At 35.0% G+C, this 27,260-nt stretch overlaps 1 protein-coding gene across 1 annotated transcript in view; it reads left to right on the top strand.

Annotated features, from left to right (window-relative positions):
• LOC137488617 (uncharacterized protein C14orf132) overlaps window positions 1-11,852 on the top strand; it is a 74,864-nt gene extending 63,012 nt beyond the window's left edge. Inside the window, exon 2 of the mRNA XM_087298045.1 lies at window positions 5,333-11,852. Within this exon, the coding sequence (XP_087154171.1) occupies window positions 5,333-5,563 (231 nt within the window). The 3' untranslated portion in view covers window positions 5,564-11,852. The remainder of the gene's footprint in view (window positions 1-5,332) is intronic.
• Window positions 11,853-27,260: the final 15,408 nt, after the last annotated feature.

Here is a 27,260-nt window from a genome sequence, read left to right as displayed (position 1 = left end):
CAGCCCTCCGTTATACAGACACTTCTAAAACAGCAGCACGATGGGAAGAAATCAGTGCATTGAGAATCTGTCCAATGTATTATTGAGCCCTTTCTCATTTAAAGTTTCAGGTAGGCCTACTTTGTGTGTGAAGAGCAGGTAATAATCCTCTCTACTCAAGTGTTGTGAATGTGATCTGCTGATCTAAGAGACAGCGCGACATGATTTAAAAACAGCAATGATCTCCATGCAAAAATGCAAAACTAAATGCAAATTTTCCACTGATTACTTACATTAACAGGAACAAATAGTCTTGGAGAAAGTTTTCGTGTTGTCATGAACGCGACATGCAGTTTGAATTATAAATGAATGGAATATCAGATTTGCATTATCGGAGCTGGCAAGTATCAGGATCGGCGCATCCCTAATTGTCAGTGTATATGTCAAAGAATAGCCTAAAACTAAACTAGTCATCACATAAACAGAAATTAATAATTATAATAATAATAATAATAATATTAATAATAATAATAATAATAATAATAATAAGCAATAAAACAATTTAGCAGGATATGCAATTTTGAGTTGTCATGTCAGTTGCCTGCGATTGCATAGTGTTTTTTAAAAGCATTCAGGCATAAGAAACTGTACCATTTGTGACTTTAACAAGGATTAACTTCATTAAATTATTTTTATTTTGATCATTCAGTTACTGTGCTTGAATACTATTAGACTCGGGAAACGATAAAACACTTTATTTCAATTGTATCTTTTTTTTGATTGAATTTATAAATTGTTGAGCATGAAAATACTCGCAACACATGCAAATAAAGAAATGCACTGCAAATAGCAAAGAAAATAGCAATGAAAATGTGTCAGGGAACCCCAAAAATTGTATAGATTGTTTATAAGATTTTATGAAGACGTACTCTCAATTCTTTACAATAAGAGATACTAAGACATCTGGTGAAATGTTATTCAAATGGCAATATATATCGCCAAAAAAAAAAAAAAAAAACACATTACGATGTTACATTTTTCCAATATCGTGCAGCCCCAACAGAAATGTATGACTACACATGTGAAGTCACTGTGTATTTGATTACTAGACTAGTTTTGGGCTATTCTTTGACATCCACAGTAGATTCACAGACAATCTAAATTTAGCCTCGTTTCTTGTGTGTGTACACTGTAAAAAAAAAAAATAAAAAAAATAATAATAATAATAAATTACCTTAAATTGACAGTAAATTACTGGCTAATAATTGCATTACTTTCACAGTAAAAATACTATGTGTAAATTCACCTCAAATTACAGTGAGGTAGTTCACAGTAATTTACTGTGACTTTGTTACATTAAACTACTGTGAAATTACAGCCATAAAGTTTAACTTCACAATAGATAGTAAAGTCCATTACTGTGATTTTACAGTGTTATCTTGTAAAATGAAGTATATTTTACTGTGAAGCAGGCTTACCTTCGCTATTCAATCTGACATATGGCAGGGATGTGCTTTTTCCGTATAAATTGGTATTTCTGTTTTTTCTGAGCTCTATAGGGCGACCCTTGCGATTTGCGTAAAGCATTGTGCATATGGATTGTGCAAATCTGATTACCGGCATCCTAAAGTTTGGATGGGGTAGTGGAATTATTCCATTTTTAAAACCAAAAACCCAAGAGGAAAAAAGCCAGCGTGGATCAAGCTCTGTGAGGGGCGCTAAAGGAGTAGAGTTAAGTTGATTTTGTTTCGATATATCTGACAGTCATAGGCAGCAATAACTCACAAACCCTAAACTAAACTAAACTGTGTTTCCTACAAACATACAAAGCAGGTTATGTTTCACAGCTGTCTTTTTCTTTTTCGCTTGATATTATGAGCACTGCTCCGTTTAAGCCCTCACCATCGTAGTCATACTAATAGAAGTTATATTTTCATCTGTTTCTAGCTACAAATATTTGGATTACATATCAACAGAACAAAACCGAGATGTGATCACAATCTGAGAGCTTGTGATCAATACTTTACCCACAGAGTTTTTTCAGTCTCATGTCCATTTTAGAGCTACACTTCACTGATGTTTCCATCGGTCTTTTGGAGATTTAGTCATTGATGATGATGTTATAGCGGGTTAGTGTCTGCTATAGCTGCACGATTCTTGCTAAAATGAGAATCACAATTTTTTTGCCTAAAATAAAGATCACGATTTTCTCATGATTCTGTAGATATAAAATAAAGGGCTTTTATTATTGTTATTCTCAAACATATCGTAAAACAGCAATAGGCTTTGTGTAGGTCTACTGTTGGATAAAATGCAAAATTTTGACTTGGAATGATGGACTTGAACAGACTTTAGATTTGTCCTGGTCATTAAAGCTAATGATAATTCTGATGTTGAAATATTGTGTTTGAGACATATGCTTACAATCTGTCATTTTCTGCTTAAAATCTGTCACTGACGTGATTTTCATGAATACAGAAGACTGGGTGGGTATTTTTGCATTTCGGCGGGTTTTGGATACTGTTTGGGCTGGAATCAGTCAGCTACATCTGGCAACACTGTGCGCTTTTGGTTTCATTTTCACTGCTAAGAGCGGTTCACTTGCCATGCGGCTCCCGAACAATCACTCTGTGCCACAAACTGAATGTTATTTACAACTTTATTATCTGTTATTCATAGTCTATGCAGGTTCTGTTCACTAAAGTAAACTTCATTCAGAGGCTCACGTTCGGCCGCCCTGCCTGTGGTACAGTAACAGATGACGGTCAGCTCAAGTTATGTGTGATTTTGCAGACATGAAGACAGAAAGTAAATTTTTTAGGTCAATTATATCCTAAAAATACAGCATGTGACTCTTTCAACATATATGCTGTCAAAATTTGTGCATTAGCGTATGCGATTAACTTGAAATAATAAATGGGTAAAAAAAAAAATAACGCAATTAACACAGTTGCTTTTTTTTATTTCCTGTTGTGGTCGACGTGTGTTCAACGTGCAAAGAAATATGGATAAAGCCACGGAAGCGCTTTTTGAAGGCAAGTTTGAGTATAAAACAATTAATGTCGCAACACCAGGCTCTCCAGAGTTTTCTCCAGAGTTTTATGCAATTTAGGGTGTTTCATTTTTAACTTCGGACTTCTGTTTTAATGAAATTTGATATGGCATGGTGAACGGAAAAAAAAACATCCGCATTTCGTGACTCTGTGGTCCTTTAAGGTAGACAAAAATCGCTGCTCACATGGTAGACTCTTAATAAGAGTATTATCTAAATCATATTAAAATCAAAGTATTGGTGTCTTTATGTAAATGTACTCAGAAAGTGACATGAGCTGTCGCGAGCTGTCAGACAGCACATTCATCTGCCTTTCAGCATGAGCCCTCAAATGTGTCGTTAAGTTTGACGTGTTTCCCCCTTACACGCAAGTGTCTGCTTCGTGTTGTTGTTGCAGCCATACTTTAGAACGCTTAGTTTAAGCAAATTTGATAAACGCGATCATGCGTGTTGAATCTGAAGGTAGATGCTCCGCCTGCCCTGTCGTGCCACTAAATCAAAAAGTCACGAATTGCTGTGAGATTGCGTTGCACTCTCAGCTTGCATCATTCAAAAGAAAAGTTCCACATTGTCCACCGATAATGTCAACAGACTGCACTGTCTTAGCAACTGACTGAATGTAAAAGAGGACTGAGTAAAACTGTTTCTACTTTAGAATTAAAGTTCTCAACTCACAGCAATACAACTTTACAATTTTTCCATATTCGCAATGCCTGTATTTTGGCTTTTTTTTTTTTTTTTTTTTTTAGAATCCACTTAGAATCCAACTTGTAATTTCGTAACTTGTAACTTCTAACAATTTTTTTTTCTTTATTGGCATTGATTGTTTTAAAATTCAAATGTCACTAACAAGCCTGTGTTTTAATTTCTGCAATTAATGTGGGTGTCAAGCCAGGATCTTGATGGTTTATTGTGGGTATGTTGTTTACATGAATAAATCTGTTACAAGTTAAACATAAAATCTAATAAACTATTATATTTTGAATTTAAATAGTTTTGTCTTGTGTTTACAATAATTTTACATTTAAATAGCCAAAATTACAAATTTCAGTCTTTTAAATGTGATTAATCGCGATTAATTTTCAAAAAAAAGGTGCAATTTATCAGTTAATTTTTTCAATTGATTGACACCACTAATATATATATATATATATATATATATATATATATATATATATATATATATATATATATATATATATATATATATATATATATATATATATTTTTTTTTTTTTTTTTTTTTTTTTTTTTTGGGGGGGGGGGTCTTCCTTCTTTTTTGTAATAAGTTGATCACATGCCTGATTTACCCTGATTTTGAAATCATGTTGAGTGTGTTGTGTTTTTTAATCAATTAATTTTGTTCCAGTTTATTATGCTTTTGGCTAAGCACAAAGTTTTGTTTATCAAAAATCATTTCATATTTCCATGTTAACCTTGTAGAAATAAATAGTAAAGGTGTAGTGTACCCAAAAGTAAAAATTTTCTATGACACTCATGTCGTTTCAAAACAGGATGATTTTCCAAAAAATGTAAGTTACTTTTCAAGATGCAACCAAATTGTGCTAAATAGCAAAAAAATAAATAAATAAAAAGTGTCAATACTAGCACAAAAGTTTATTTGTATTAATATCTTTGTTGAATGACATAAAAAAGAGATTGAATATCTCTACTAACATGCAAAAGATTTAACCTTTTTTACAGTAATTTGCTGTAATCATGCTACCTGCCTTAATTTTCACAATAAAATTATAAATACAACACATTACTGTGAATTTGTAAAGTTAAATCCTGTAAAGTGATACTAAAGTTATTTACTGTTAAAAAATACAGTAACATTCTGGAAATTTTTTTCTGTGTATAATTAAATTAAAATATTCCCACAATGAGATTTTAAATGTTGAATACATTTCACAAAATAAAAGACATCAGACAGTAGTATTGCATAAATGATACCAATTAATGTAAAACTTGTTTTTGTCACTTCCTGCATAATAATATTTTACTCAATTGGGTCCTAGATTTAATTTACATTATCTGCTAACATGTCAAAATATTGAAGCAAAAAACATCAGAAGTAAACATTTATCTGAAAACATTACATGGTACAATTATTCCTGCTCTCTCCAGGGCAGAACCAAACCAATCTAAGTGCACTTCCAGATATGATCTTGAGCTGTAATTGTGCCTAGCAGGGATTTCACTTTTGCAGGATGTCGATAAAACCAGACCACAATGCACATCCGAGTGTCACTAATGGAATCATTTGGTCGTGTGCTCCTCTGCCTTTCTCCATCTTAGATCCCGGTGATGACAGGAGCCTTCATGGACTCGTCGCCTCACGATGACTACAGCACGGATCACTCTCTCTTCAACTCCTCCGCAAGTGTCCACGCCGCCGCTCTGGCTGCTCACAGCCAGCAGGAGGAGCAGCAGCCCTTGTCCCGGGACGCCATTTGGCTGTGGATCGCTATTACTGCCACCATCGGCAACATCGTAGTGGTCGGAGTTGTCTACGCCTTTACGTTCTGATCTGTGCAAATGAAATGAACTTTGGAGGCTTCATATTTGAGTCTCCCAAAATAAGGAACTCGAGGGCCTCATTAAACGAACACTGCGCATTTTTTTACGAAAAAAAAAAAAAAAATGTGCGCAGTCTTAGTTGTTAATTTGTTCATTTTATTAACACAGAAGGGTATTTAGAAACTATATTTTGATTAATTGATGTTTTCATGATGGTAACTTTTTAACTAGATTGTTTATTGCTAAACGAAAAAAAAACAACAACACATCTCTTGTTTTCAGACTATAGTGACTTATACTGCCAAACAATTTGTACGTGTTTTGCTTTTAGTATGTGATATCGATGATGTTGTAAAGCTTTAAATCTCTAGAGGGCAAATGCTGGTCTCTGAAAGTCATCCAACTACCTTTATAGAGCGGCGATTAGGAAGTTGAAATGAATCCTGAATCTAATTTGGTTAAGTAACCATAAAATAAAGTTCATCAGTATGTAAGTGCAGAGAACAAGACACTTTATCAGAAACATATAGCTAGCTAAGCACTTATAATTGTATTAAATCATGGGGCATTTCTTTATTAAATCATGGTTGATTTGTTTATTTATTTACATATTGCCCCAATACACATCAATTTGAAGACAATCTCTTATAATTCTCCACAGTGGAGCTTAATAACCCTGGGTCACTCTAACCCCTGTAACCTCTAAACTGAATCTTTAGGTTTTATAATGATTATAGTTTACTTGGGGTCAACAATGAATCCTGGGTATACTTACAATGACGTTTCACATTGTACATACAGCATACAACCCTGGGTTAACATCTTTATTTGCATATTTGCTGTGTCAGTGTCACTCATTGGACAGACACGTCATGCAACCAGAAACATAGTATATTATATATTGCCAACTGCAGTTAGCATTATAATAGACTATAATGGTAAAAATGAGACAGCCTCTTCCTTATTTCATTTAGTGTATGAAAGCCAGTACAAACACTAAATGACTGTGTACTGATCCAGCAGGCACAGGACGTCAACATGACATTGTACCCCAACGCCATGTGACGTTGCATTTTGTTTAGAAAATGAAAATCGTGTTGCATCAGAACCCATCGTCAGGTCAATGTCCAACGTCGGACAGACTTTGCATTTTGCTTACTTTTTAATGCAACCTTAGAACAACAAAATATCGACGTCTATCGATGTTACAGCTGGATGTTGTATGGAAATTACCAGTTTGACATCTATCAGACGTTGAATTTTGGTTGACATACTTGATGAATAAGCATCAGTATTTGACTTCAAAAAGACATTGGTTTAAGATGTTGACTTGACGTTGAATTTTGATCACTTTACAAAACAACTCAAAATCAACAAAATATCGACGTCATTTTACGTCGTTATTGGACATCAAAATAACGTTGTCCTTAGACACTGGCGATCTAAATCTAACTTGATATTAACATCTTATGATGTTGTGTCTGTTGGGATTGGCTGCCAGTAAGCATTTGCTGTAGTATTTGTTCAAGTCATCCTGAGGAGTTTGTATTTACAAGTTGGTAATAGTTGGTAAGTCAAGTCACTTTGGTCAGATTCAGCACTTTTTTTTTTTTTAGATGACCAATAAAATATGTGCAGACTAGCCAAAATGACTGTGATATTTTCTAAATGTTGGTAAAATGAGCTTTCTGTTTACCACATTGTGCAACAAAAGCATAAAAACAATAACGCTAATTCATTCCAGTAGTCAAGATTATGGATTCCAGTAGGCTTCTAAATATTGCTGCAATCAAAGGAGACTTATGCATCTTTTCAAAATATTAATGGCAAGGTAAGCCTCATATGAGCTGTTTCTGGGAGGTTATAGTAGATTAGTAACTGTGGATTCATTATTTGTGGATGAATAGAATTTTTATTTATTTATTTATTCATTTTAAGATGTGAAAGTCAGTAGTGCCTGCTGAATCATGACCAAGAGAGAGAGAAGTTTTCCAGCCATATCTTTAAAGACTGATCATTGATTATATATATATATATGAATGCATTGCATCTATTGTCTTTTTATTATATCTTCACTGTAAAAACAAAGTGATTAGTTGACCATTTAAAAAATACTGAGTAAATCATTGCTCATTTATTAGTTTTCTTTTCGACTTTGTCCCTTTATTAATCTGGGTTCGCGACAGCAGAATGAACAACCAACTTATCCAGCACATGTTTTAAGCAGCGGCATAAGCAACATGCCAGCTCCACACAGAAACGCCAATTGACCCAACCGAGGCTCGAACCAGCAACCTTCTTGCTGTGAGGCGACAGCGCTACTCACTGTGTCGCCTATAAATCATTGCTTTAAAATTATCTAACTATTCACATAAGTCTACAAATTAAGTTGTCGACTCAATAGTTCCAAGTTACAATGGGTTTACTTTTTAAAGTAAAGTCAGCTTACCATTTATAAGGCAACAGGTTTACTCATTCTTTTTGAAAAACTAAAGAAACTAATCGCTTTTTACAGAGTGATTTTCTATGATTTATTTAGTTGCTGTGAAATGATTTATTTAAAACTGCCAAAAATTATCTAATATTTTTAGATGCACCATATATAATATTTGGAAACTTAGCATGTATCGTCACTTTAGGTTTCTAAGGTTCTATCTGAAATTATTTGTCAAAATTGAGTTATTGAAATATTCTTACTAAATGACAACTTATTTACATTATGGGATGTGATATTGTTTAGATATTAAGACTTTATTTAAAAAACAAATGTTACACACATACTGTTTGCTATAGAATGCAAAAACTTCTCAACATCTCAAAATCATTTAGAATGCAGATAGAACCTTATAATTCCAAGGTGACAATATGTAAATAACAAAAATAACAGTAATATAATCATAAATGCTGATGCTTCATCTATTGCATCTGTCATGTTTTCTCACAGTCACATACACCATTCTGAAATTTAGGGGTTGAAGAAAATCCAACGAGTTTGTTTTCCACTGAACTTCATATGTGTTAACTCGTAAATATGACACTTCCAACTTGACTTGAAGGCATACAATCTAATAGTGTCACCTATTGACTGGCAGCACATTTTATAACCCAGGTTAATAAGCAGTGCTAATCCCACATATTCAATACATTCCTTTACCCAGGGTTAAAATTGATGTTTAGGCCAACAGTGACCCAGGGTTAAGTGCAACATGAAAAGCCCTATTGTACAATCACCCATTTTAATTTAAGTTTGAGTTAAAAATTCATCACACGTTTAAAAAAAAAAAAAAAAAGCCATAAGTGATTTCATAAAGATAAATCTTCCCTCTCCCTCGGTCGAGGAAGTGCAGCTTGTTTTTGGTGGAGGTCAAGGCTTTGCTTTTAATGAGCTCAGCATAAAAGGTGGGGGTTGCTATGACGACTGTTTCATGCTGTCTGGGAGGCTGCATTTCTTATTCCACCATCAGACACATCTTTACTGCCTTCCAGCTCAAAGTAACTGTCCAAACAGAGATGAACTTGAGATTAATTTAAGTAGCAATTTCCTAATGATTATTAAGTGTATTTTTTGTTTGTTTTTAGAGTGTTCCAAAGCCTTAATGTACAAATTACTGGACCAATAATATCTACTAAAAAAAGTAAATCTAAAAACAATTCACCCTAATTTACTCACCCTAATGTGTCTCCCCATTTACAAACTGTTCAAAAGTCTATTACTTCAAAACATTCTTAAATGAAAGAAAATAAACTCATGTGAGTCATGTACTTTTAGTTCAAGTCTTCTGAAGAGGCATAACTGCTTTTTATGATGAACAGGTTTAGGGCTTTTTTAACTACAAACATTTGAGTTTACAAAATTCAGGGCGCATCTCAAATCATCCCCCCTTTTCCACCAAGGCTCATTCTGATTATGTACCCCTATATACATTTCTGGAGAGAGCAAAATATGTCCCACAAGCTATGTTTTTTGCAGTTTTATTTTTCGTGAATCCACCTGAGCCCGCTGAGTATGCTTTTTCAGATGTCAAGTTTCTCTTGTGAGTCCCATTTGAGCCTGCTGCTCTCACGTAAATCCACCAGAGGCCGCTGTTGACTGACTGACCAACCAACTGATTCCCTCCACCCGCCCCTTTCCCTAAACCCAACCAATAGGGATTTACAAAGCACAGATTGACCCACCCACCCACTTCCCTAAACTCAACCGCAGTGTTTTAAAAAGCAATTCAGAAAAAGAAAAGCCCTTACGGCAGCCTGATTGTTTAAACACATTTTCAGTTTTGACCAAAGTCTCACCCTGTTATTTACTTGTTTATTTAATTTATTGGCTTCTGAAATTGTTCTTTACTGGACTCTAACACCGTTGTCCTTGTCAACTCTGCTCTGTGTCTCAAGTCCACCAGCGAGCTACTGGACAAACTGGTATCAGTAGAAAAGCGTTCCATATGGAGGTAAGCCGTCAGCTGGCTAGCGAGAAAGGAAACGTTCTCATACCAATACCATCCCATAGCATTCATTTTAAAGATGAAATGCAGTCATTAATAGCTCTGGCTACATAATTTGCGATCTCGAGAAACATATATAGGGATATAATCACCATAAAATTATTCCAACACACTGAAACTAACTCTACCTGAAACTAATCGTACAATACACTGTGAATATCAGGTAGCGTTGATGCTCATTACGTTCATTTAAAGGAATTCTACACAGATAAACATCATATAAACCACCTCACCAAACATAATGACAAAAGAGAGACTTCCATAAACAATATTTATGTTTAATTCATAAACAATTCATTCATGTTGTCCCAACACAAATTGATTAGGTTAACACTTAATATTTTAATAAATTTACGTGGATTATTATTATTATTTTTTTAATTAAGCGAAACAAAATATATGTTTTAGTGTGCTTGGAAGATGAACTAATGTCTAATGGGTTTGAAATGACATGAGGGTGAGTAAATGAAGCAAGCTAATGACATAGTTTTTAACCCTTTAAAGTTTTCTAATTGCTGGACTGACCAATTGACCAACATGATTTTTCATGGGAAGCTAGTTGACTGATTTACCTTAAGCTAGCAGACCAATGGACATCTCAACATCCTACATTGCTATTTTAATACATTTTTGCGTAACTGCAATTGTTTCATGAGGCTAAGGCCTTTTCACATCAAGAACGATAACTGTAACTTTAAACTTCGTAACTGTAAATTCTAAAAGTTGTTATTCTTCAAGTATTTTACTTGTTTTTCTCTTATTTTGCCAACAGGGCTTGCGTAAATTTGTGTACGATACCCAAAATTATAAAATTAGACAATCAGAATCCATCCTGCTTTAGATCTTACGCATTTAAAGAGGCAGACGAAATAATAAGATATGCACTGCGTTATAATTATTGTATCAGGTGTTGGTTTGAACACATATTATCACTGTTACATTTATCATTCATGAAGTGAATAAGCCTAAATTCTTCAGAAGTATCTTTGACCAACAAAACTATGTATTTATTTACATTCTAAACCTGTCAGCGTTTTCACTGTAAACCTTGAAGGACAATTTCTAATTGAGTCATGATCGACCGGACAGTTTTTAGACTGTGACGGTCACTCTATTGATCAGATCAACAGACTTTGAACCTGCTCTATTAAGCTGACCAAAATGAACATGTTATAGCTACGGGCTAATGGGATGAAATGAACTGGGACCAAGCCAAGATGATCGTCTATCATCTTCTCTGCAATGGATTGCACTGAACATAAAAAAGGGCCTTCATTTAATCAATGACTTTGATTTATGGACTGGAAGGTCTCTCATCAGTGTGTGAAAAAATATTCACAGATAAACTGTAACTGCCACAGTGAAGTTTGATTAAAAGTTGATTGTTAATTATGGCATACTATATGGTCTAATTGAAGAGAATATTGAAATGCCCTTCAAAATCTCTTTTCTATTATGAGAATAAACTGCAATTCGCTGCTACTGTTTGTTGTTCCTAATAGAGGAACATGTGTTATTTAAAGCAGCTCGATTTGTAATCCCCCACAGTAACGCTTCATTAGAAATGAGGTGCAAATGAACAAATAATCTTCTCCTCAGCAAACAGATATTGTAGATATTGAGATTCCTAGTAAAAGTCCTGTCTGTTGATGTTGAGAGGTCTTTATATTGAGGCCTGATATCTAGCGTAGCGAATGAACAGCGGCGTGCTCAGCGAGTTCCGCTTCACCTGCACTGCTACATGTTTCTTTTTGTATTGATAAATCACTGTTGAATTAAACAAGTCATTGAACACTAGACGTGAGGCTGTCATGATATACTTGTGATAACATTTCTACTCATCTTTTTTCTGCTGATGAAATAAAGGCTTGTCACTTAACTCAATGTTATAGTATCTTAGTTTGAGTGATCTGAACCATATTTTAACCATACTGCATCACAAATGCACTGAAAAAAAATTATTCAAAGTTGATTCCTTGGATTAACTCTTTTTTTTTTTTTTTTTTTTTTTTAAATGTAGTGGTTGTAAACAATTTATGTGTGTTGAATTTAAACAAGCAAATTAAGTTGAACATTATTAAACTTAATTTATTTGTTTAAATTCAACACAAATAAATTGTTTGCAACAGTTCTGCATGCAACACTTTTTTTCAGTGTGGAGACTCTATTGAGATCATGTTCCTTTTAAAACATTGATTTTACATGTGGATTGTTGTAGCAAAGAGGGCTTAAGTATTTTCGTTGTGCCATAAATCCCAAAGTAAAATACCAAATACCAAATATTAAGCTCTCAAATTATATATTATGTCAAAAATGTTTTATGATTAGATTAAGACATTAAGGGGAAACACTTTACTTGAAGGGGTGTTCATAAGACTGTCATGAAACCTTTATAATCATGACACAATATCAAGAATATAAATAAGAATTTATGAATGCTTTTGACAAATTTGCCATTAGACAGTTGCCATAAGCATGTATAGAATTGGATACACTTTTATCAAGGTCAAGGTAAAATGTATTGTCTCCCGTCAAAGAAATTTGTTTTGGAAAAATAAAGGTTCCGCTGTACATAGACACCAACAAGACAACATATAACATACCTACACATTCAAAATCTGATCTTAAAATATCTCCTAATATAAATATGAATCCCTAAAATCAATAATTAAAAAAAATAAAATACAATGTGCCCCCTCTGTTCATAATATGTCATAATTATTAATTATAATCATTAAGGTGATATGTCACCAAAACATCTTCATGTAAAGTGTTACCCATTAGGGTTTAAAATATGTATAATTTCAAAGGACTAAAAATAGAGCTAAGGGCTAAAAGGCTAAGGTCTAAAGTATTCATTGTAACAAGGGTATATTTAGCACTAGTTTGCACTTCCATAAAAAAGATGTCAATTTTGCAACAGACTGTAAAGTTGATATGCATTTAATCCATTCTGCCTATTAATGTGTACTTTGCATCAGAATTGTTAGCAACAAATGCAGCTTAACATATTTTTCAAGTATAAGTATTATTATTGATTGGTTATTTAAGTTAAGTTTTACAAACTAATTTAGAGAGAAGCACTTGATTGATTGCAGCTGGTCTCTCATCCAAAATCAGCAATGATCCAATCAGCTTGATCCAAGATAGGCCCACACGGAATCAGTGCATGCAGATTTCCAAAGATCTTTAGCCCATTGAGTCTTTTTATTTACTTGTGTAAATGTGTGATAATTTACATTTCTTCAGTTTTTAAATAAATTTCACAAATTATGTTGTGATATAATAATAGTAATACTAAAATGTTCATAAGATTTATTTAGAATAATGTTTGCAAAAAAAAAAAAAAAAAAAAAAAAAAATATATATATATATATATATATATATATATATATATATATATATATATATATATATATATATATATATATATATATATATATATATATTTCATATATTAAGTTATTAGTTTTGCATTAATCCACAGATTTTTTACTAAATTATCTGCAGAAATAGAAAGAAATATTTTGCGGATTCTGTGTGGCCCTTATCCAAGCCTATGATAAATAGACCAATTTCACCCTACTACCATATCTTCAATTTAGAAGAATCCCCTTTCACCCCATCTCCTCCTTTTCCTCTTTTTTTTTTTTTTTTACCAGAGGGAGCTCTAAAGACCTACATGAGCTCAGACCCCCTTTCATGCTATTTGACCAGGCGGGAGCCGTGGGCTCAATCATCTGAGAGCTCAGGGTTCTCTCCCAAAACAGCATGCCAAACCTGCTAATAGCGTCAAGCAATATCTAACTATGTGACCTTACACCGCAAAACTACTGATGAGGTCAGATTTTATTATTATTATTATTAATTTATTTATTTAATAAATACTTTTTCAATTGATATATAATATTAATTATTACAGGACAATATTTGGCAGAAGCACAACTATTTAAACATTTGGAATCTTGAGTGCTCAAAAAAGAAAATATTAAGAAAACATTTAATTTGTCAAAATTAAGTTCTTAACATTGTATATTACTAATTAAAATGGTAGTTGTTAAATTTGTAAAAACAAAATACAAAATGTCTTCATGAAACATGATTTTTACTTAATAGTTGTGGAATGAAAGAAAACAAATCTAGAATTTTGACTCATACAGTTGGTCATTGCAATTCCTCTGCAGCATAACCTGTTTTTTTGTCTAGTATTAATATGCAGGTACTGCCTCATTTTTCATAAACCAGATTGTATTTTCAGTGTACAGTCAGCTGTCTATATGTCATCCTATACTCACTGCCTTAAGGATTTGCCTTCGTTTATCCTCAGTCTATCGTCAGTAAAAAAAAAAAAAAAAAAAAAAAAAAAAAACATACATTTTTGTTAAATAAAAGCACACTGGAAGCAACCCTCACCATCTGTCCACAGCACCAAATTACAGTTCCAGCTGTTTTGAACTAAATGCAACATGGCATGAAGGCAATTGTAGATAATAAAGAACATCTTCTGTTATCAAAGCTACAGATAGATAGTTAATATTGCAGCAGCCTGAACATGGAAGATATTAATGCTGGAAAATAGAATAAAAAGTTTGCAGCAATGAAATATACCTCGTGTTAACCAGCAGTGCTGTCAGTAGCTATAGTTGCAATAGTTGCAGCCTGATCTCACAAAGAAACACAGGTATTTTACCACTTGTCAGTTTAATTTTAGATTTATGAGTTTAGTTGTATGGAATTGTATGATTTTAAAAAGGAGGCATGGCACCCAACCCCACACCTAAACCCAACCGTCATTGGAAGATAAGCAAATTGTACTAAATAGGGTATATGCAAAAGTATGCAGAAAGACTATTCATTTTCAATAACTTAGGTCAAATGCTTCTGGTGAACTGTAGGTTGTTACAAATTCAATGCGTTTAAGGTTTGTTTTCTTTAAAAATTAACAATCTTTACAGACTGATTGATATACAATATAAAGTGGGTCTCAGAATATACAAGAAACACTGCAGTACATTTTATTTTCCCCACCATGTCTTTAAAATATAAAAGTTGGAGTTTCTGCACTAGCCTGCTGATCCTGATGGGCACATGCGTGTCCATTTATCTGACTGTATTTTAATTTCATTACAACATCGATGCTGTTAAAGCAGGGGTGTCAAACTCAATTCCTGGAGGGCCGAACGGTGGACATATGCCTTATTTTCACATCGCAATGTTGACATGTATGATTCAATGGAGTTTTTGCGTTAACTTGCTGATTCTGACAGTGCTTATTTTTAAACAGTTTTTCATCTCATTGAAAGCTTGAACAACTAAATAATAAAGAACCTGTAAATAAAGACCTGTAATGAGGGTGACAAAGGAGACATCCAAAACAGTGTTGGTAGTCCTTTAGGAGCGTGGTTGAGAAACACTGATCTAAACATAGATATCTTGGATAAAACAAGGCTAAACCTGGGCTTTCAATAAACGCCCAAATGATTCAGTCCATTCAATCAGACAGACTTAACAAGCCTGGCCATTCTTTCATGTCAATTTGGTGACATCTGTTTTCGAACTGATCATTCAGCAGACTATATTCTGATAATAAATTAAGTATTTTACTATTGATGCTATTAAATATACTCCAGAAAGTAAAATTAAAGTAAAGCCTCAACAACAAATATAATTACTCTAGAGTTTTTACAGCTGTATAAGGAATGTTGGATGCATATGGTTAATTTAGATGACTTTATGTTACTGATATCTGGCAACGGCACATTGTTTATTCGCTTGAGCAACCGTTTTACATAGAGCTTCTCTAGCTTAAAATTGTCCATATGCCACCAACGAGTGAGAACATGGAACACTGACCATATGCTGTGGTAACAAAGCGTAGGCACCAAATCTGCTGTGAATCTGCCTGAATGAATCCCTCAACCTGGAATAGACTTTTGGCATCGAAATGATTTGAAGCCAGCAACATACAATACACAACATTTTACATAAATTACATAAAATATCAAATGCAAGGAAATGTATGCAAAAATTAATAAGCAAATCTGCATATATGAGCACATTTTGCATGAAGTGTGTAAGTAACATTGTCAGCTTACTGTATTCAGATGACATTTCATTGCTTAACAGTGAAAATGTAATGCAAAAGTCAAGACTCAGCCACTTATCTTCCTCTGTGCCTGGACAAATGCACATCATTAAGGGAATGGTGAATTTCAAGGTACAGTTCTGGAAGACTGGTTAAAACTCCTCAGAACAGATGTCAGAGACTGATTAGAGATGTTTACACCACATTACTGCTGCTAATGGAGGAAATCACACGCTGTTTACCAATATGCATAATTTTGCACACATTAAACGAGTTGAAAATATATTATCGGGTATTGTAGGTTACAAGATGTGAGTGAGTTTGTCAGTCTTTTATTTGGAAGCTGTTGGAATATTAAACACTAAGAGCAGGCTAACCCATGCATGTGCAGACACACATACATGCACATAGACAGCAGTGATCAAAATTACAAAACAACTTTCCTTAATTTAGATGTGACTGTTTAGTGTGATTGTAAGTCATACTTACAGAGATTTTAAGCATGATTTAAAGGGCACCTCTGATAAAAAAATATATATATTTTTGTTTTTGTTTTTTTGCGGGCTGTTTGGACAGAACTTTGTCTAGGTATAGTGTGTCCACAGTCATATTGGGGTGATATAAAGATAAAAAGTCTCTTTTTTTAATTTCCTGATGTTAAAATAGGATTCAAATCCCCCATTTTGAGGCTCACCGCAACGTGATGTAGGAGTGCGGTTTCCTGGCGCACCGAATGGATTGACAGCCGCGCATTACATTCATAGTAACGTGTAAAATCATATCAACAAGACAGGACGTGCACAAAGCAACTGGGAAAAAAAGATCTGTTCAGCTTGCTGTCTCATTTCAGAGGCTGCATCCTCCGAAGGATGTCTACTTACAAAGGTAAGTCGTTCGAAGTCCACACAGGGTGTATCGGATGTTTTGGAAGGCAAGAGGGGAGTTTGAGCTTAGGTAGATCTCGAGAACTCTCCTGATGTAGTAGCTAATGAACAGATAGTGATTGCTCTTAAGATGGGGATTCGGATTAGTCAATTAACTTAGGTTGCATGTTTTTGATGGTGGGTGGAAACCGAAGAATCTGGGGGAAACCAACGTGAGCACGCAGAGAATGTGTAAACTCAGCACAGAAACGTTGCCTGGCTTGGTAAGGACGAGAACCAGTTACGTTCTTGCTGTGAGGCAACAGTACTAACCACTGGGCCACTATGCCACCCATCATGGAAAGGAGGAGAAGTAGGGGTGGAAGGGAGGATTCTTTAAAACGTCTTATTGGTGAATTATAAATTGAATAATGCGGGGCCGGCGGCAAGCAATCGTAATGGTGATCTTTTCGAAATTAGTTTATAAATAAACTTCACTTGTCGTTTCTGTTCGTAGTTTACATGTTCTACTCGTGCTCATGTGGGATACCCCCAGGTTTTTCTGTTTCCTCTCAAAGCCCAAAAAATTGATCAGTCTAAATTAGCCAGGATATATATATATATATATATATATATATATATATATATATATATATATATATATATATATATATATATATATATATATATAGCAATTTATAATCTGTAATCAGCTCTAAATAAGAGTGGAGTTGTCAAGACCCACCTTAGCTCAAACTCCCCTCATGCCCTGCAAACGAAAGGAAGCATGCCAAACTTGCTTTATAATCTATCATCAGCTAAGTGTGAACTCTTGAAAAACTCAATGATTATATATATATATATATATATATATATATATATATTTAGCAAAATACAGATCAGATTTCTGATCGTTATGGTTGTTAATCTCGCTCTTGGTGGTAATTTACTTTATTGTCTCAATTTAATTGGCAGCCAAACTTTCCAGTTTTTTACTGACTTCTTTCAAGGGGTTAGGCTAAACTGAGGTTTAGAAAATCCTCCTCATCTATATTTGGTTCTGCACTTGAGAAAATGATCTCAGTCAACACTATACAGTCTAAAACACATGAAAATGGTCATATGAGAGGGGCTTGATGAATCAGTAAATTATTTGCAAAAGTCTATGCTGAAATGAAACAACAGGTTTTTCAAACTTTTTTATAAATTTTTTATAAACAATTTTTTATAATGCTCGGTTTTCACAGGTCGACGTTTCTGAAGTAGTGTGGATGCCTTGTGTAATTGTAACAATGTCTGAAGAGTTCAGATGCAAAACCTCTAATTTTTCCTCTAAAACCTCCAAAAATTACCCTCATTCATTCCTTCCTTCTAGCATCTTTATTTTTAGTTTTTTCATGTTAAAGGCAATGAAAATAACCTATTGTTTGCCATTAAAGTAAAATTACTAAACCTACTGTATACATAGGGCCCTGAGAATACTGCTCATTTTAGAAGAAAATTTGAGTAGGCATTTAGAGGTTTTTGCATCCGAACTCTTTATCTAGACCAAGAGTGCCCAAACTTTTTCAAATGAAGGGCTAAATACCAAACTTGACTGAAAGTGGTTGGCAGAAGGTAAATATGCCAAACTTGATTAAAGTTGGCATTGGTGATTTTCTAATTCATTAAATATTTAAATATAGCTAGAAAACATTGTTTCATGTTGTCTAATGCTGTATATATTTTTAGTAATTGTTTTAATAGTAATTCCTCACATTTATATAGCACTTTTCTGGGCACTCAAAGCGCTTTACACACAAAGGAGGGATTTTCCTCAACCACCACCAGTATGCAGCATCCATTTTGCACCAGACTGCACACCACACACCAGCTGATTGGTGGAGAGGTGACAGAGTAATGGAACCAGTTATGATATGGGGATGGTTAGGAGGCCATGATGGATAGAGGCCAGGGGGCAAATTTGGCCAGGATGCCAGGGTGAAGCACCTACACTTTTTCGAAGGATTTCCAGGGATTTTTAACACCCACAGAGAGTCAGGACCTTAGTTTAACGTCTCATCCAAAAGACGGCGCTCATTGAGCAGTATAGAGTCCCTGTCACTATACTGGGGCATTAGGACCCACACAGACCGCAGGTTGGGCGCCCCCTGCTGGCCTCACTAACACCACTTCTGGTAGCAACCTATAGCTTTCCCATGTGGTCTCCCATCCTGGTACTGACCGGGCGCAGCCCTGCATAGCTTCAGTGGGTGACCATGTGAGAGTTGCAGAGAGCTAGCTTTAAATTGTTTAATGATCGAATTACAGTTAAAAAAAAAAAAAAAAAAAAAAAAAAAAAATATATATATATATATATATATATATATATATATATATATATATATATATATATATATATATATATATATATATATATATATATATATTTACTATTATATATATTTACTATTTGTATTCATTTACAAAATTTAAATGGAACTTACTTTCAGTCTACTTTGTTGTAGCTCAATTAGGTTAATTAAATGGTAAATTAGAAGTTATGATCACTGTTTAAGGCATTTGCACCAACCCTCCCCATCATTCTCACTCTCTTCTTATGTGGGATGGAAGGCCAAATCAAAGGTTACCATGGGCCAACTTTGACCCACGGGCCCTAGTTTGGACTTCTCTGATCTAGACATTAAAAAAAAAAATGCACTAGTGCAAAAAGGTTTAAACCTTTTCTAGGGAGCATGGTGTTGGGCAGGGAATTGATATAAAGTTCACTTTAGTGATTAAAACAAGTTAAATGTGTTTGGGTCTAATGGAAAACAGTTAGCTTATTATCAAAATGGGCACAGACTAAACTCAAAGATAAAGAAGTGTATAAAGAAGTCAGGAATGTGTGGAGGAGAGTGAATCGTTGTTTTTATTGTGGTGTTTTTACTACATCATTAAATCTGCACTCTGTGATGCTGATAGCAATGCTACAATGGCACAGCTCAAATTACCAGGTGTTAACAAATTTTTCACACATTCATTGTTTAACGCCTGCTTCGAAAAAAATTATCCTTGAATAAACACAGCGTTGTGTAAACTGAAAGTGTAAAGGTACTCATAGTAGCCTATTTCAGCACAGTAATCCACTTTAGCAAACACTCAGAAACATACGTTGGCATCTTGCTTAGTCTACTCACAACGATTGGATGCTGTTCAGTGTTTTCCGTTTCACATTTTGCAAGTGGAGAAATTACCAACATTTCAAATGCTCTCTGCTTTCTGATGGACTGTTTGAGCATTTACAAAACTTCCATGTGAATCAATTGAAAACGCTCACTCTGCCACGCTCACAGTGCGCTAGTGGAAACACACCATTAGGGAGGTTTACGGGAGTTGTGTCTCTTTGAAAGCTACATGACAGAGTGAATGCAAATGTTTATCAGAAGCTCCTTTGAAAACATGCAGTTACTTTCTTCTCTTCATCTTTGAAGCTAAGGAAACATTTCCAGCTAACAAATATCTACCAAAACCTGTTTTACACAACAAAAAAGATTCTAAACCCACAGGCTTTTTGATACTTGCAAAGACGTGGCTTGAAAATCAAATGGGAAATCATTATGTAATACCTCGATTCCCTCAGATCAAAATACAGCAAGGCCTATTTCTGTCATTATTGCCAATAAACTCTCGTCTGCAGTCAGAAATTGCAGTTGAGTTGACAGGAATAAGTATTTTGTAATACACAGAATAATTTAACACATGGCTCAGGATATCAAAACTTTTTGTAGCTACAGAAATCTATTTATTCTGGAGACCAGACACATGCTTATTTATTTATTTATAATTTGCTTCCACACAAAATGTAAGCCTGCAAAAAAAAAACAGATTCATTCATTCTCTTGTCAGCTTAGTCGCTTTATTAATTCGGGGTCACCACAGCGGAATAAACTGCCGACCTATCCAGCAAGTTTTTTTACACAGCAGATGCCCTTCCAGCCGCAACCCATCTTTGGGAAACATCCACACACTCATTCACACACACACACACTACGGGCAATTATTCTACCCAATTCACGTGTACCGCATGTCTTTGGACTGTGGGAGAAACCGGAGCACCCGGACGAAACCCACGCGAACGCAGGGAGAACATGCAAACTCCACACAGAAACACCAACTGAGCCGAGGCTCGAACCAGCGACCTTCTTGCTGTGAGGCAAACGTGCTACCCACTGCGCCGCCTAATTCAGAATCCAACCTGTTCCATTTCACTTGATACATATTCTATGAAGCTCTCAGCCTGTTCCCCCAAAGCCTCATCTTTGTTGACTCGGACTGAAGCAGATCCCCGGAGACTCTCGCTGTTTCAGATGCTTCAGTGCTGCTCAGAGCGACACTTAACATAACGCTCACGTCTCGCTCAATGTCTCCCACCAACACTCAGTTGTGATTTCAACTGACCCAAATATGAAAAGCTTTTTACTCATGCTTTTAGTTTTTCTTTTTAATGTTTTCCATATGACAAATCTCAGACTCACTTTGTTTAGCACAACTTATGTGTGAACTTAGATTACAAAAGATACATTTAATGCATCTGTCAGGGAAGTCATAATAGTTCAAGTAATTAAGGTCTTTGGGTTGCTTTAGGTATAAAATATGGTAAATATATGATACATGCAGTAATTATGATTCAAATTGAATCAAAAAAATGCTTTTCAAAATTGTCCAAGGACATGTAAGAGTCCATCTATTAGTCTAATTCTAACATCATGGGTGAAAATCAAAAGCCTTTTTAGCACATGTGAAAAGCAACATTTTTAATTTGTTAATTTATTTTCAACTGTTTCCAACTATGAACTTAATCTCCAATTTCAAGACTCCAATAAAAAATAAATAAATAAAAATAAAAATTTTAGTTTTATCTTATTCAAGCTTATCACCTTATAAGTTGTGATTTGGTCTAATTTAGATCGATTAACCTCATAAATCCTTATTTTCAATGAATGGTTTATTGTTTACTTAAAGTCGCTAAGAGTCAGTATGCTAGCCAGTTCCATCTGCTCACAGACACATCCTCGCCAGTTGTGGTTCTTAGATAGAGGATATAACTGTAAACTAATTTCCTTTAATTAATATTAGGCCGCACCATGCTTGCTCATACATAAAGTTTGATTTAGCCACAAGATTTTATCATACCAGGTCAGTGATTGTCAGAAATCAACAGGTCTTTATTGCTCTGCCTATACTCTGTCCATTGAGCCTGAATGTATGAACAAACCCTGGTCATAAGCTGCGGAAATATCAGCCTAAACAATCTATAGTTACATAGATTTCAAAAGATATCAGAGTTAGACAAGACTTTTACATCTATTTGTCAGACAAAGATTTCCCATTCCAGTACACATAATTAAACAAAATAAGCCAATTCAGAAATGTACAACATCAATTACTCAAGAGTTAGAGATTAACACCTAACCTTGTAGAAGTCCTGATGTAGAGACTCATACACTGCAACGGGGTATCCTGGCTACAGAATCCCACAGACACTTCTGCACTTTCCCCTTAAATACTCAAATCATCATAAACTCAAGACAATAAATCTTCACCAAGACTCTTGCCTGGTCATGAGTTGATGTGAAGACCATTTTACCTGGAGTGGCGCATCTGACAAAAATCTTATCAAAGTAAAAACCCTCACTTCTTTCACCTCTAAAGGTGCTCTAGCAACAGACACTAGAGTCCATGGTCTTTAGTCTCCATTTTAGAGCAGCTGATTCCCATGCTGAAGGACAATGGTTCGATCCCAGCTCAGCGCGGGTTGGGTGATGTGGGACCGATGGAGGTTACACATATTTAATTACAAAAGAATATAGATAACATATAAAATGTTGAAAGTGAAACATTTTTACATTTCAGGACAAATGTTGGCTCATTTTTTATTTCAAGACAGATCACATTTCAAAAAATTTGGGACAGGTAGCAGTCACAAGCTAGAAAAGTCAAATATACATATAGGAACAGCTGGAGAAGCAACTTTCTACCTATTGGTCATTTGGGAACATGATTGGGTATAAAAAAGAGCCTCTCAGAGTGACAGTGTCTCTTAGAGGTAAGATGGGCAGGGGATCACCAATTTCCCCGATGCTGTGCACCAAGAAATAATGGAAATATGTAAGAAAAGAGTTTCTCAGTGAAACATTGCAAAGATTTTGAAGTTATCCGCATATCCAATGCAATATCGTCCAAACATTCAAAGAATCTGTAACAATGTCTGTGTGTAAGGGTCAAAACTGAAAAACAATACTGAATGCCCTTGATCTTCATTCCCTTTGACAGCGCTGCATCCACAAACAAGAATGCTACTATAATGGAAATCACAATACGGGCTCAGTACTCCTTCTAGAAAACATTGTTGGTTAACACAATCCACCGTGCCATTTGCCATTGCCGGCTAAAAGTTTATAGGTCCAAAAAAAAAGCCACATTTAAGCATGATCTAGAAGTTCAAGCTTTTTTTGCTGGATCAATGCCTTATAAAAAGGATTGTGGCAAAGTAAAAACTGTTCTGTGGTCATCACAATTTGAAGTTCTTTTTGGAAAACTGTCATACAGAACATAATAGACAGGAACAAACCAAGTTGTTATCAGGGCTCACTTCAGAAGCCTGCATCTCTCATGGTATGGGGTTGCATGAGTGCATATGGCATAGGCAGCTTACAAATCTGAAAAGGCACCATCAAAGCTGAAAGGTATATCCAAGGTATAGAACCAACATATGATTCCATCCAGATGTCGTCTCTTACAGGTAAGACCTTGCATTTTCCAACAGCCTGTAATAAACAAGAATGGGGAACATTCCTATTCCTAAACCTGAGCAACTTATTTCCTCATTCCCCAGACGTTTGCAGACTGTCTTAAAAAGAAGAGGGGATGCTTCACAGTGATAAACATGGTCTTGTCCCAACTTTTTAAAAATGCGTTGATGCCATGGAATATAAAATAAACTTATTTTTTCTTTAAAATTATATATTTTCACAGTTTAAACATTTGACATGTCATCTATGTACTATACTGAATAAAATATTGAAATTTTTAAACTCTTTTAAGGACAACTTTGATGAAAGGTGATGGTCCACTTGTTTATATTGACCAGTACAACTGTATATGATTTATGTTATTATAACATTAATGACCGATATCGCAATTTTATGTTTAAATCTACATCTTGTCTTTGATATAGCAATATTTGTACAAAAAGAAAAAAAAAAAAAAATAATACTTTGTGCTTAATTTAGGAGAATTTGAAGATAGGAACAAATCATTAGTTTAACAATTTTTTTAAATATTATTAATAGTAATTTATTTAAAATGAAACAAATTTTACTTCACTGTAAATATAATATAATTTAAAAAATACATAATTTTCATACATCACATGTGCTTCTTAGTCCATCTTAATTAACTTTAGTGTTTCAAAAGAATATGAGACTGAAACACTTGGCCTTTTAGACATCTTCCAATGCATAATAAATCTAAAACTTAACAAGAAAAAAGTCATTACCACTTGTACAGTTAATTTTGCATCATGATGCAGGCCAGGAACATTTAAAAAGCATGGAGCACTAGAACAATGCAATGCTTTTAGAGTAGTTTGAACCCAATGGCGATTCATTTTTGCATTGGAAGATGCTGACGATGAAAATAAGAGTGCCAGAAGAGTTGCAGGGGGCAAGCGGGGACAAAACTGCAGGGTTGTCAGAGATTTTGTCAATTTCCATCATATACTTCAGAATATGTGCAATTAAATAACATGCACCTCGTAACAATCATAAATGTATCCCAGAGAGATATATCAGAATGAGTTTTGTGTGATCAAGGAAAAAAAAAGAATTCATGAGACTCGCTGAGACTAAAACTGAACTCTTTGGAGTGAAAGCCAGGCGAGACGTTTGGAGAAAACCAGGCACCGCTCATCACCAGACTATCACCATCCCTACAGTGAAGCATGGTGGTGGCAGCATCATGCTGTGGGGATGTTTTTCAACAGCATGAACTGGAAGACTAGTCAGGATAGAGGGAAAGATGAATGCAGCAATGTACAGAGATGTCCTGAATGAAAACCTGCCTCAGAGTTCTCTTAACCCCAGACTGGGTCGACGGTTCATCTTCCAGCAGGACAATAATATTGATTGAGTGGCTTCACAACAAGCTGTTGACTGTCCTTGAGTGGCCCAGCCAGAGACTAGACCTAAATCCTATTGAATATCGCTGGAGAGATTTGAAAATTGCTGTACACTGTCACTTCCCACACAACCTCATAGAGCTTGAGAGGTACTGCTAATGCTGTGTTCACACCAGATGCGGAATGCGCAGATAAATCGCGCTATTTGCACGTAAATTGCCGAGTGAATATTTGAGTTTACTCGCTTCATTCGCACGTCAAACCCCACTTCATTCACATGTCAAATCCGCTTCATTCGCGCATCAAATTCACTTCTGAACAGACGTGGATTTGCGTGATGGGCATGGCTTCTGTCTGCCCGGTGACTCTAGATTCATTGCTAAATGGCTAACATGGATTTTAGGGCCGTGTCTGAGTCCACTACATCCTTTCAGAGGTGCACCAGCTCTGTGAGCTCATAAACTCCACCAGAAACTGAACTTGGATGACGGAGGCTTTCAGCTGTGCTTCTGTCTGAGCCAAGCCCAGTTTGATGACTTGTTGTCGGTGTCGGCTGGAAGATTTCCCCCGGGACACCATCAACAGGTTCTACATCACAATCACGCAAGCAAGCAAGTTTCTGATTGGTCTGATTGGTTACCGCGGCTATTGGTTAAAGATTTTTGAACTTGAGAGATTCGCACGAAACGCGCATCAAACGCGCATCAAACGCTCAATATGCAACACGCCATTTGCTCTTTTCGCGCCGCAGGATGTCTATTCGCGCGTTTGCATTGACTTAACATGCAAATCACTTGCGCTTGACGCCCGTTCCGCGTCTGGTGTAAACGCAGCATAAGAGGAATGGGCAAAAATGCCCAAAGACAGGTGGCCAAGCTTGTGGCTTCAAAAAGACTTGAGGCTGTAATTGCTGCCAAAGATGTGAGTGTTGAGCAAAGGCTGTGAATACTTATGTACATTTGATTTTTCAGTTTTTTTTTTATTTTTATTAAATTGGCAACAATTTCAAAAAATGTTTTTTTTTTTTCACATTGTCATTATGGGTATTGTGTGTTGAATTTTGATGAAATAAATGAATTTACTCGATTTTGGAATCCAATTTGAAAAAGTAAAGCACTATGAATACTTTACTTTATTAGTCTTTTTGCATAGCTCTATTTTTACATGTTTACATGGGCTTGAGAATATTTGTTTGAGAAACTTGGTAATTTATGCTAACATATGTGAAAGCGACAACCCAAACATGATAAAGGCACTATTTTCATTAAAGGGAACTGGGTTTATTTTGGCCCTGATTTATTTAAATCTGTGAGAAATTTAAATATGCTATGTTTAATTTGCACACATTGTTATTATTTACATATGTGATCAATAAACTTGTGCAACTTAATACACTTCAATTTTGTTCCACATTTAGAGTTCTTCTTCAACCACAATTTTTCTTAATATTTTTAATAATGTGCAAAAATAAAATCCGGGCAGACTGGGCATAGCAAACAAAAAATAAAATAGCAGAAACGCCCGGTAGAGCAGGAAAGCTGGCAATAAATCACACTAAGCATTTGGCGTGGCCCATAGAATGTAAAAGATATGGACAGAGTATCCGTGATGCCACACATAGGTTTCTGAAGGGCACAAATAAAGCTACAAGTGGGCGTGGCCAACCGGCACCATTTTGTTTGCTCATCACTACTGCTAGACATGCTTTTTTGGGAGGAACGCTTAATACTTCACTACCCGCAACTCGTTTGTGTTTTGACCACATGTGTTTGGTTGTATACTATATCAATAAAGTGCTTAGTCTTTTAAAAACACTATTGTAATATATCGAGCCACTAAGCATTGTTCTTATGACGCTTTTCTACAGGAGGAAAATTTGAATTCCTTTTTAATACTTTAAATATAGTCTGTGTTAGTAAAGGTAATGCTATTTATAAAATCCAGCCATAAAACTGTATGACAATGTTTCAGATGACTGTTCTAGAGCCTACAGCTAATCAATCTGTCAGATTCTGGAGTGCAAATGATCTTAAGTATAACAAATACATTTCTAGATATGGTATATAAGTACATAATTTTACTCATCTAGAAAATGGAG

Source organism: Danio rerio, chromosome 20, assembly GCF_052040795.2.
Source record: "Danio rerio strain M-AB ecotype USA chromosome 20, GRCz13ab, whole genome shotgun sequence".
NCBI classification, from domain to species: Eukaryota; Metazoa; Chordata; class Actinopteri; order Cypriniformes; family Danionidae; genus Danio; species Danio rerio.
This window is presented reverse-complemented; position numbering and strand designations above follow the sequence as displayed.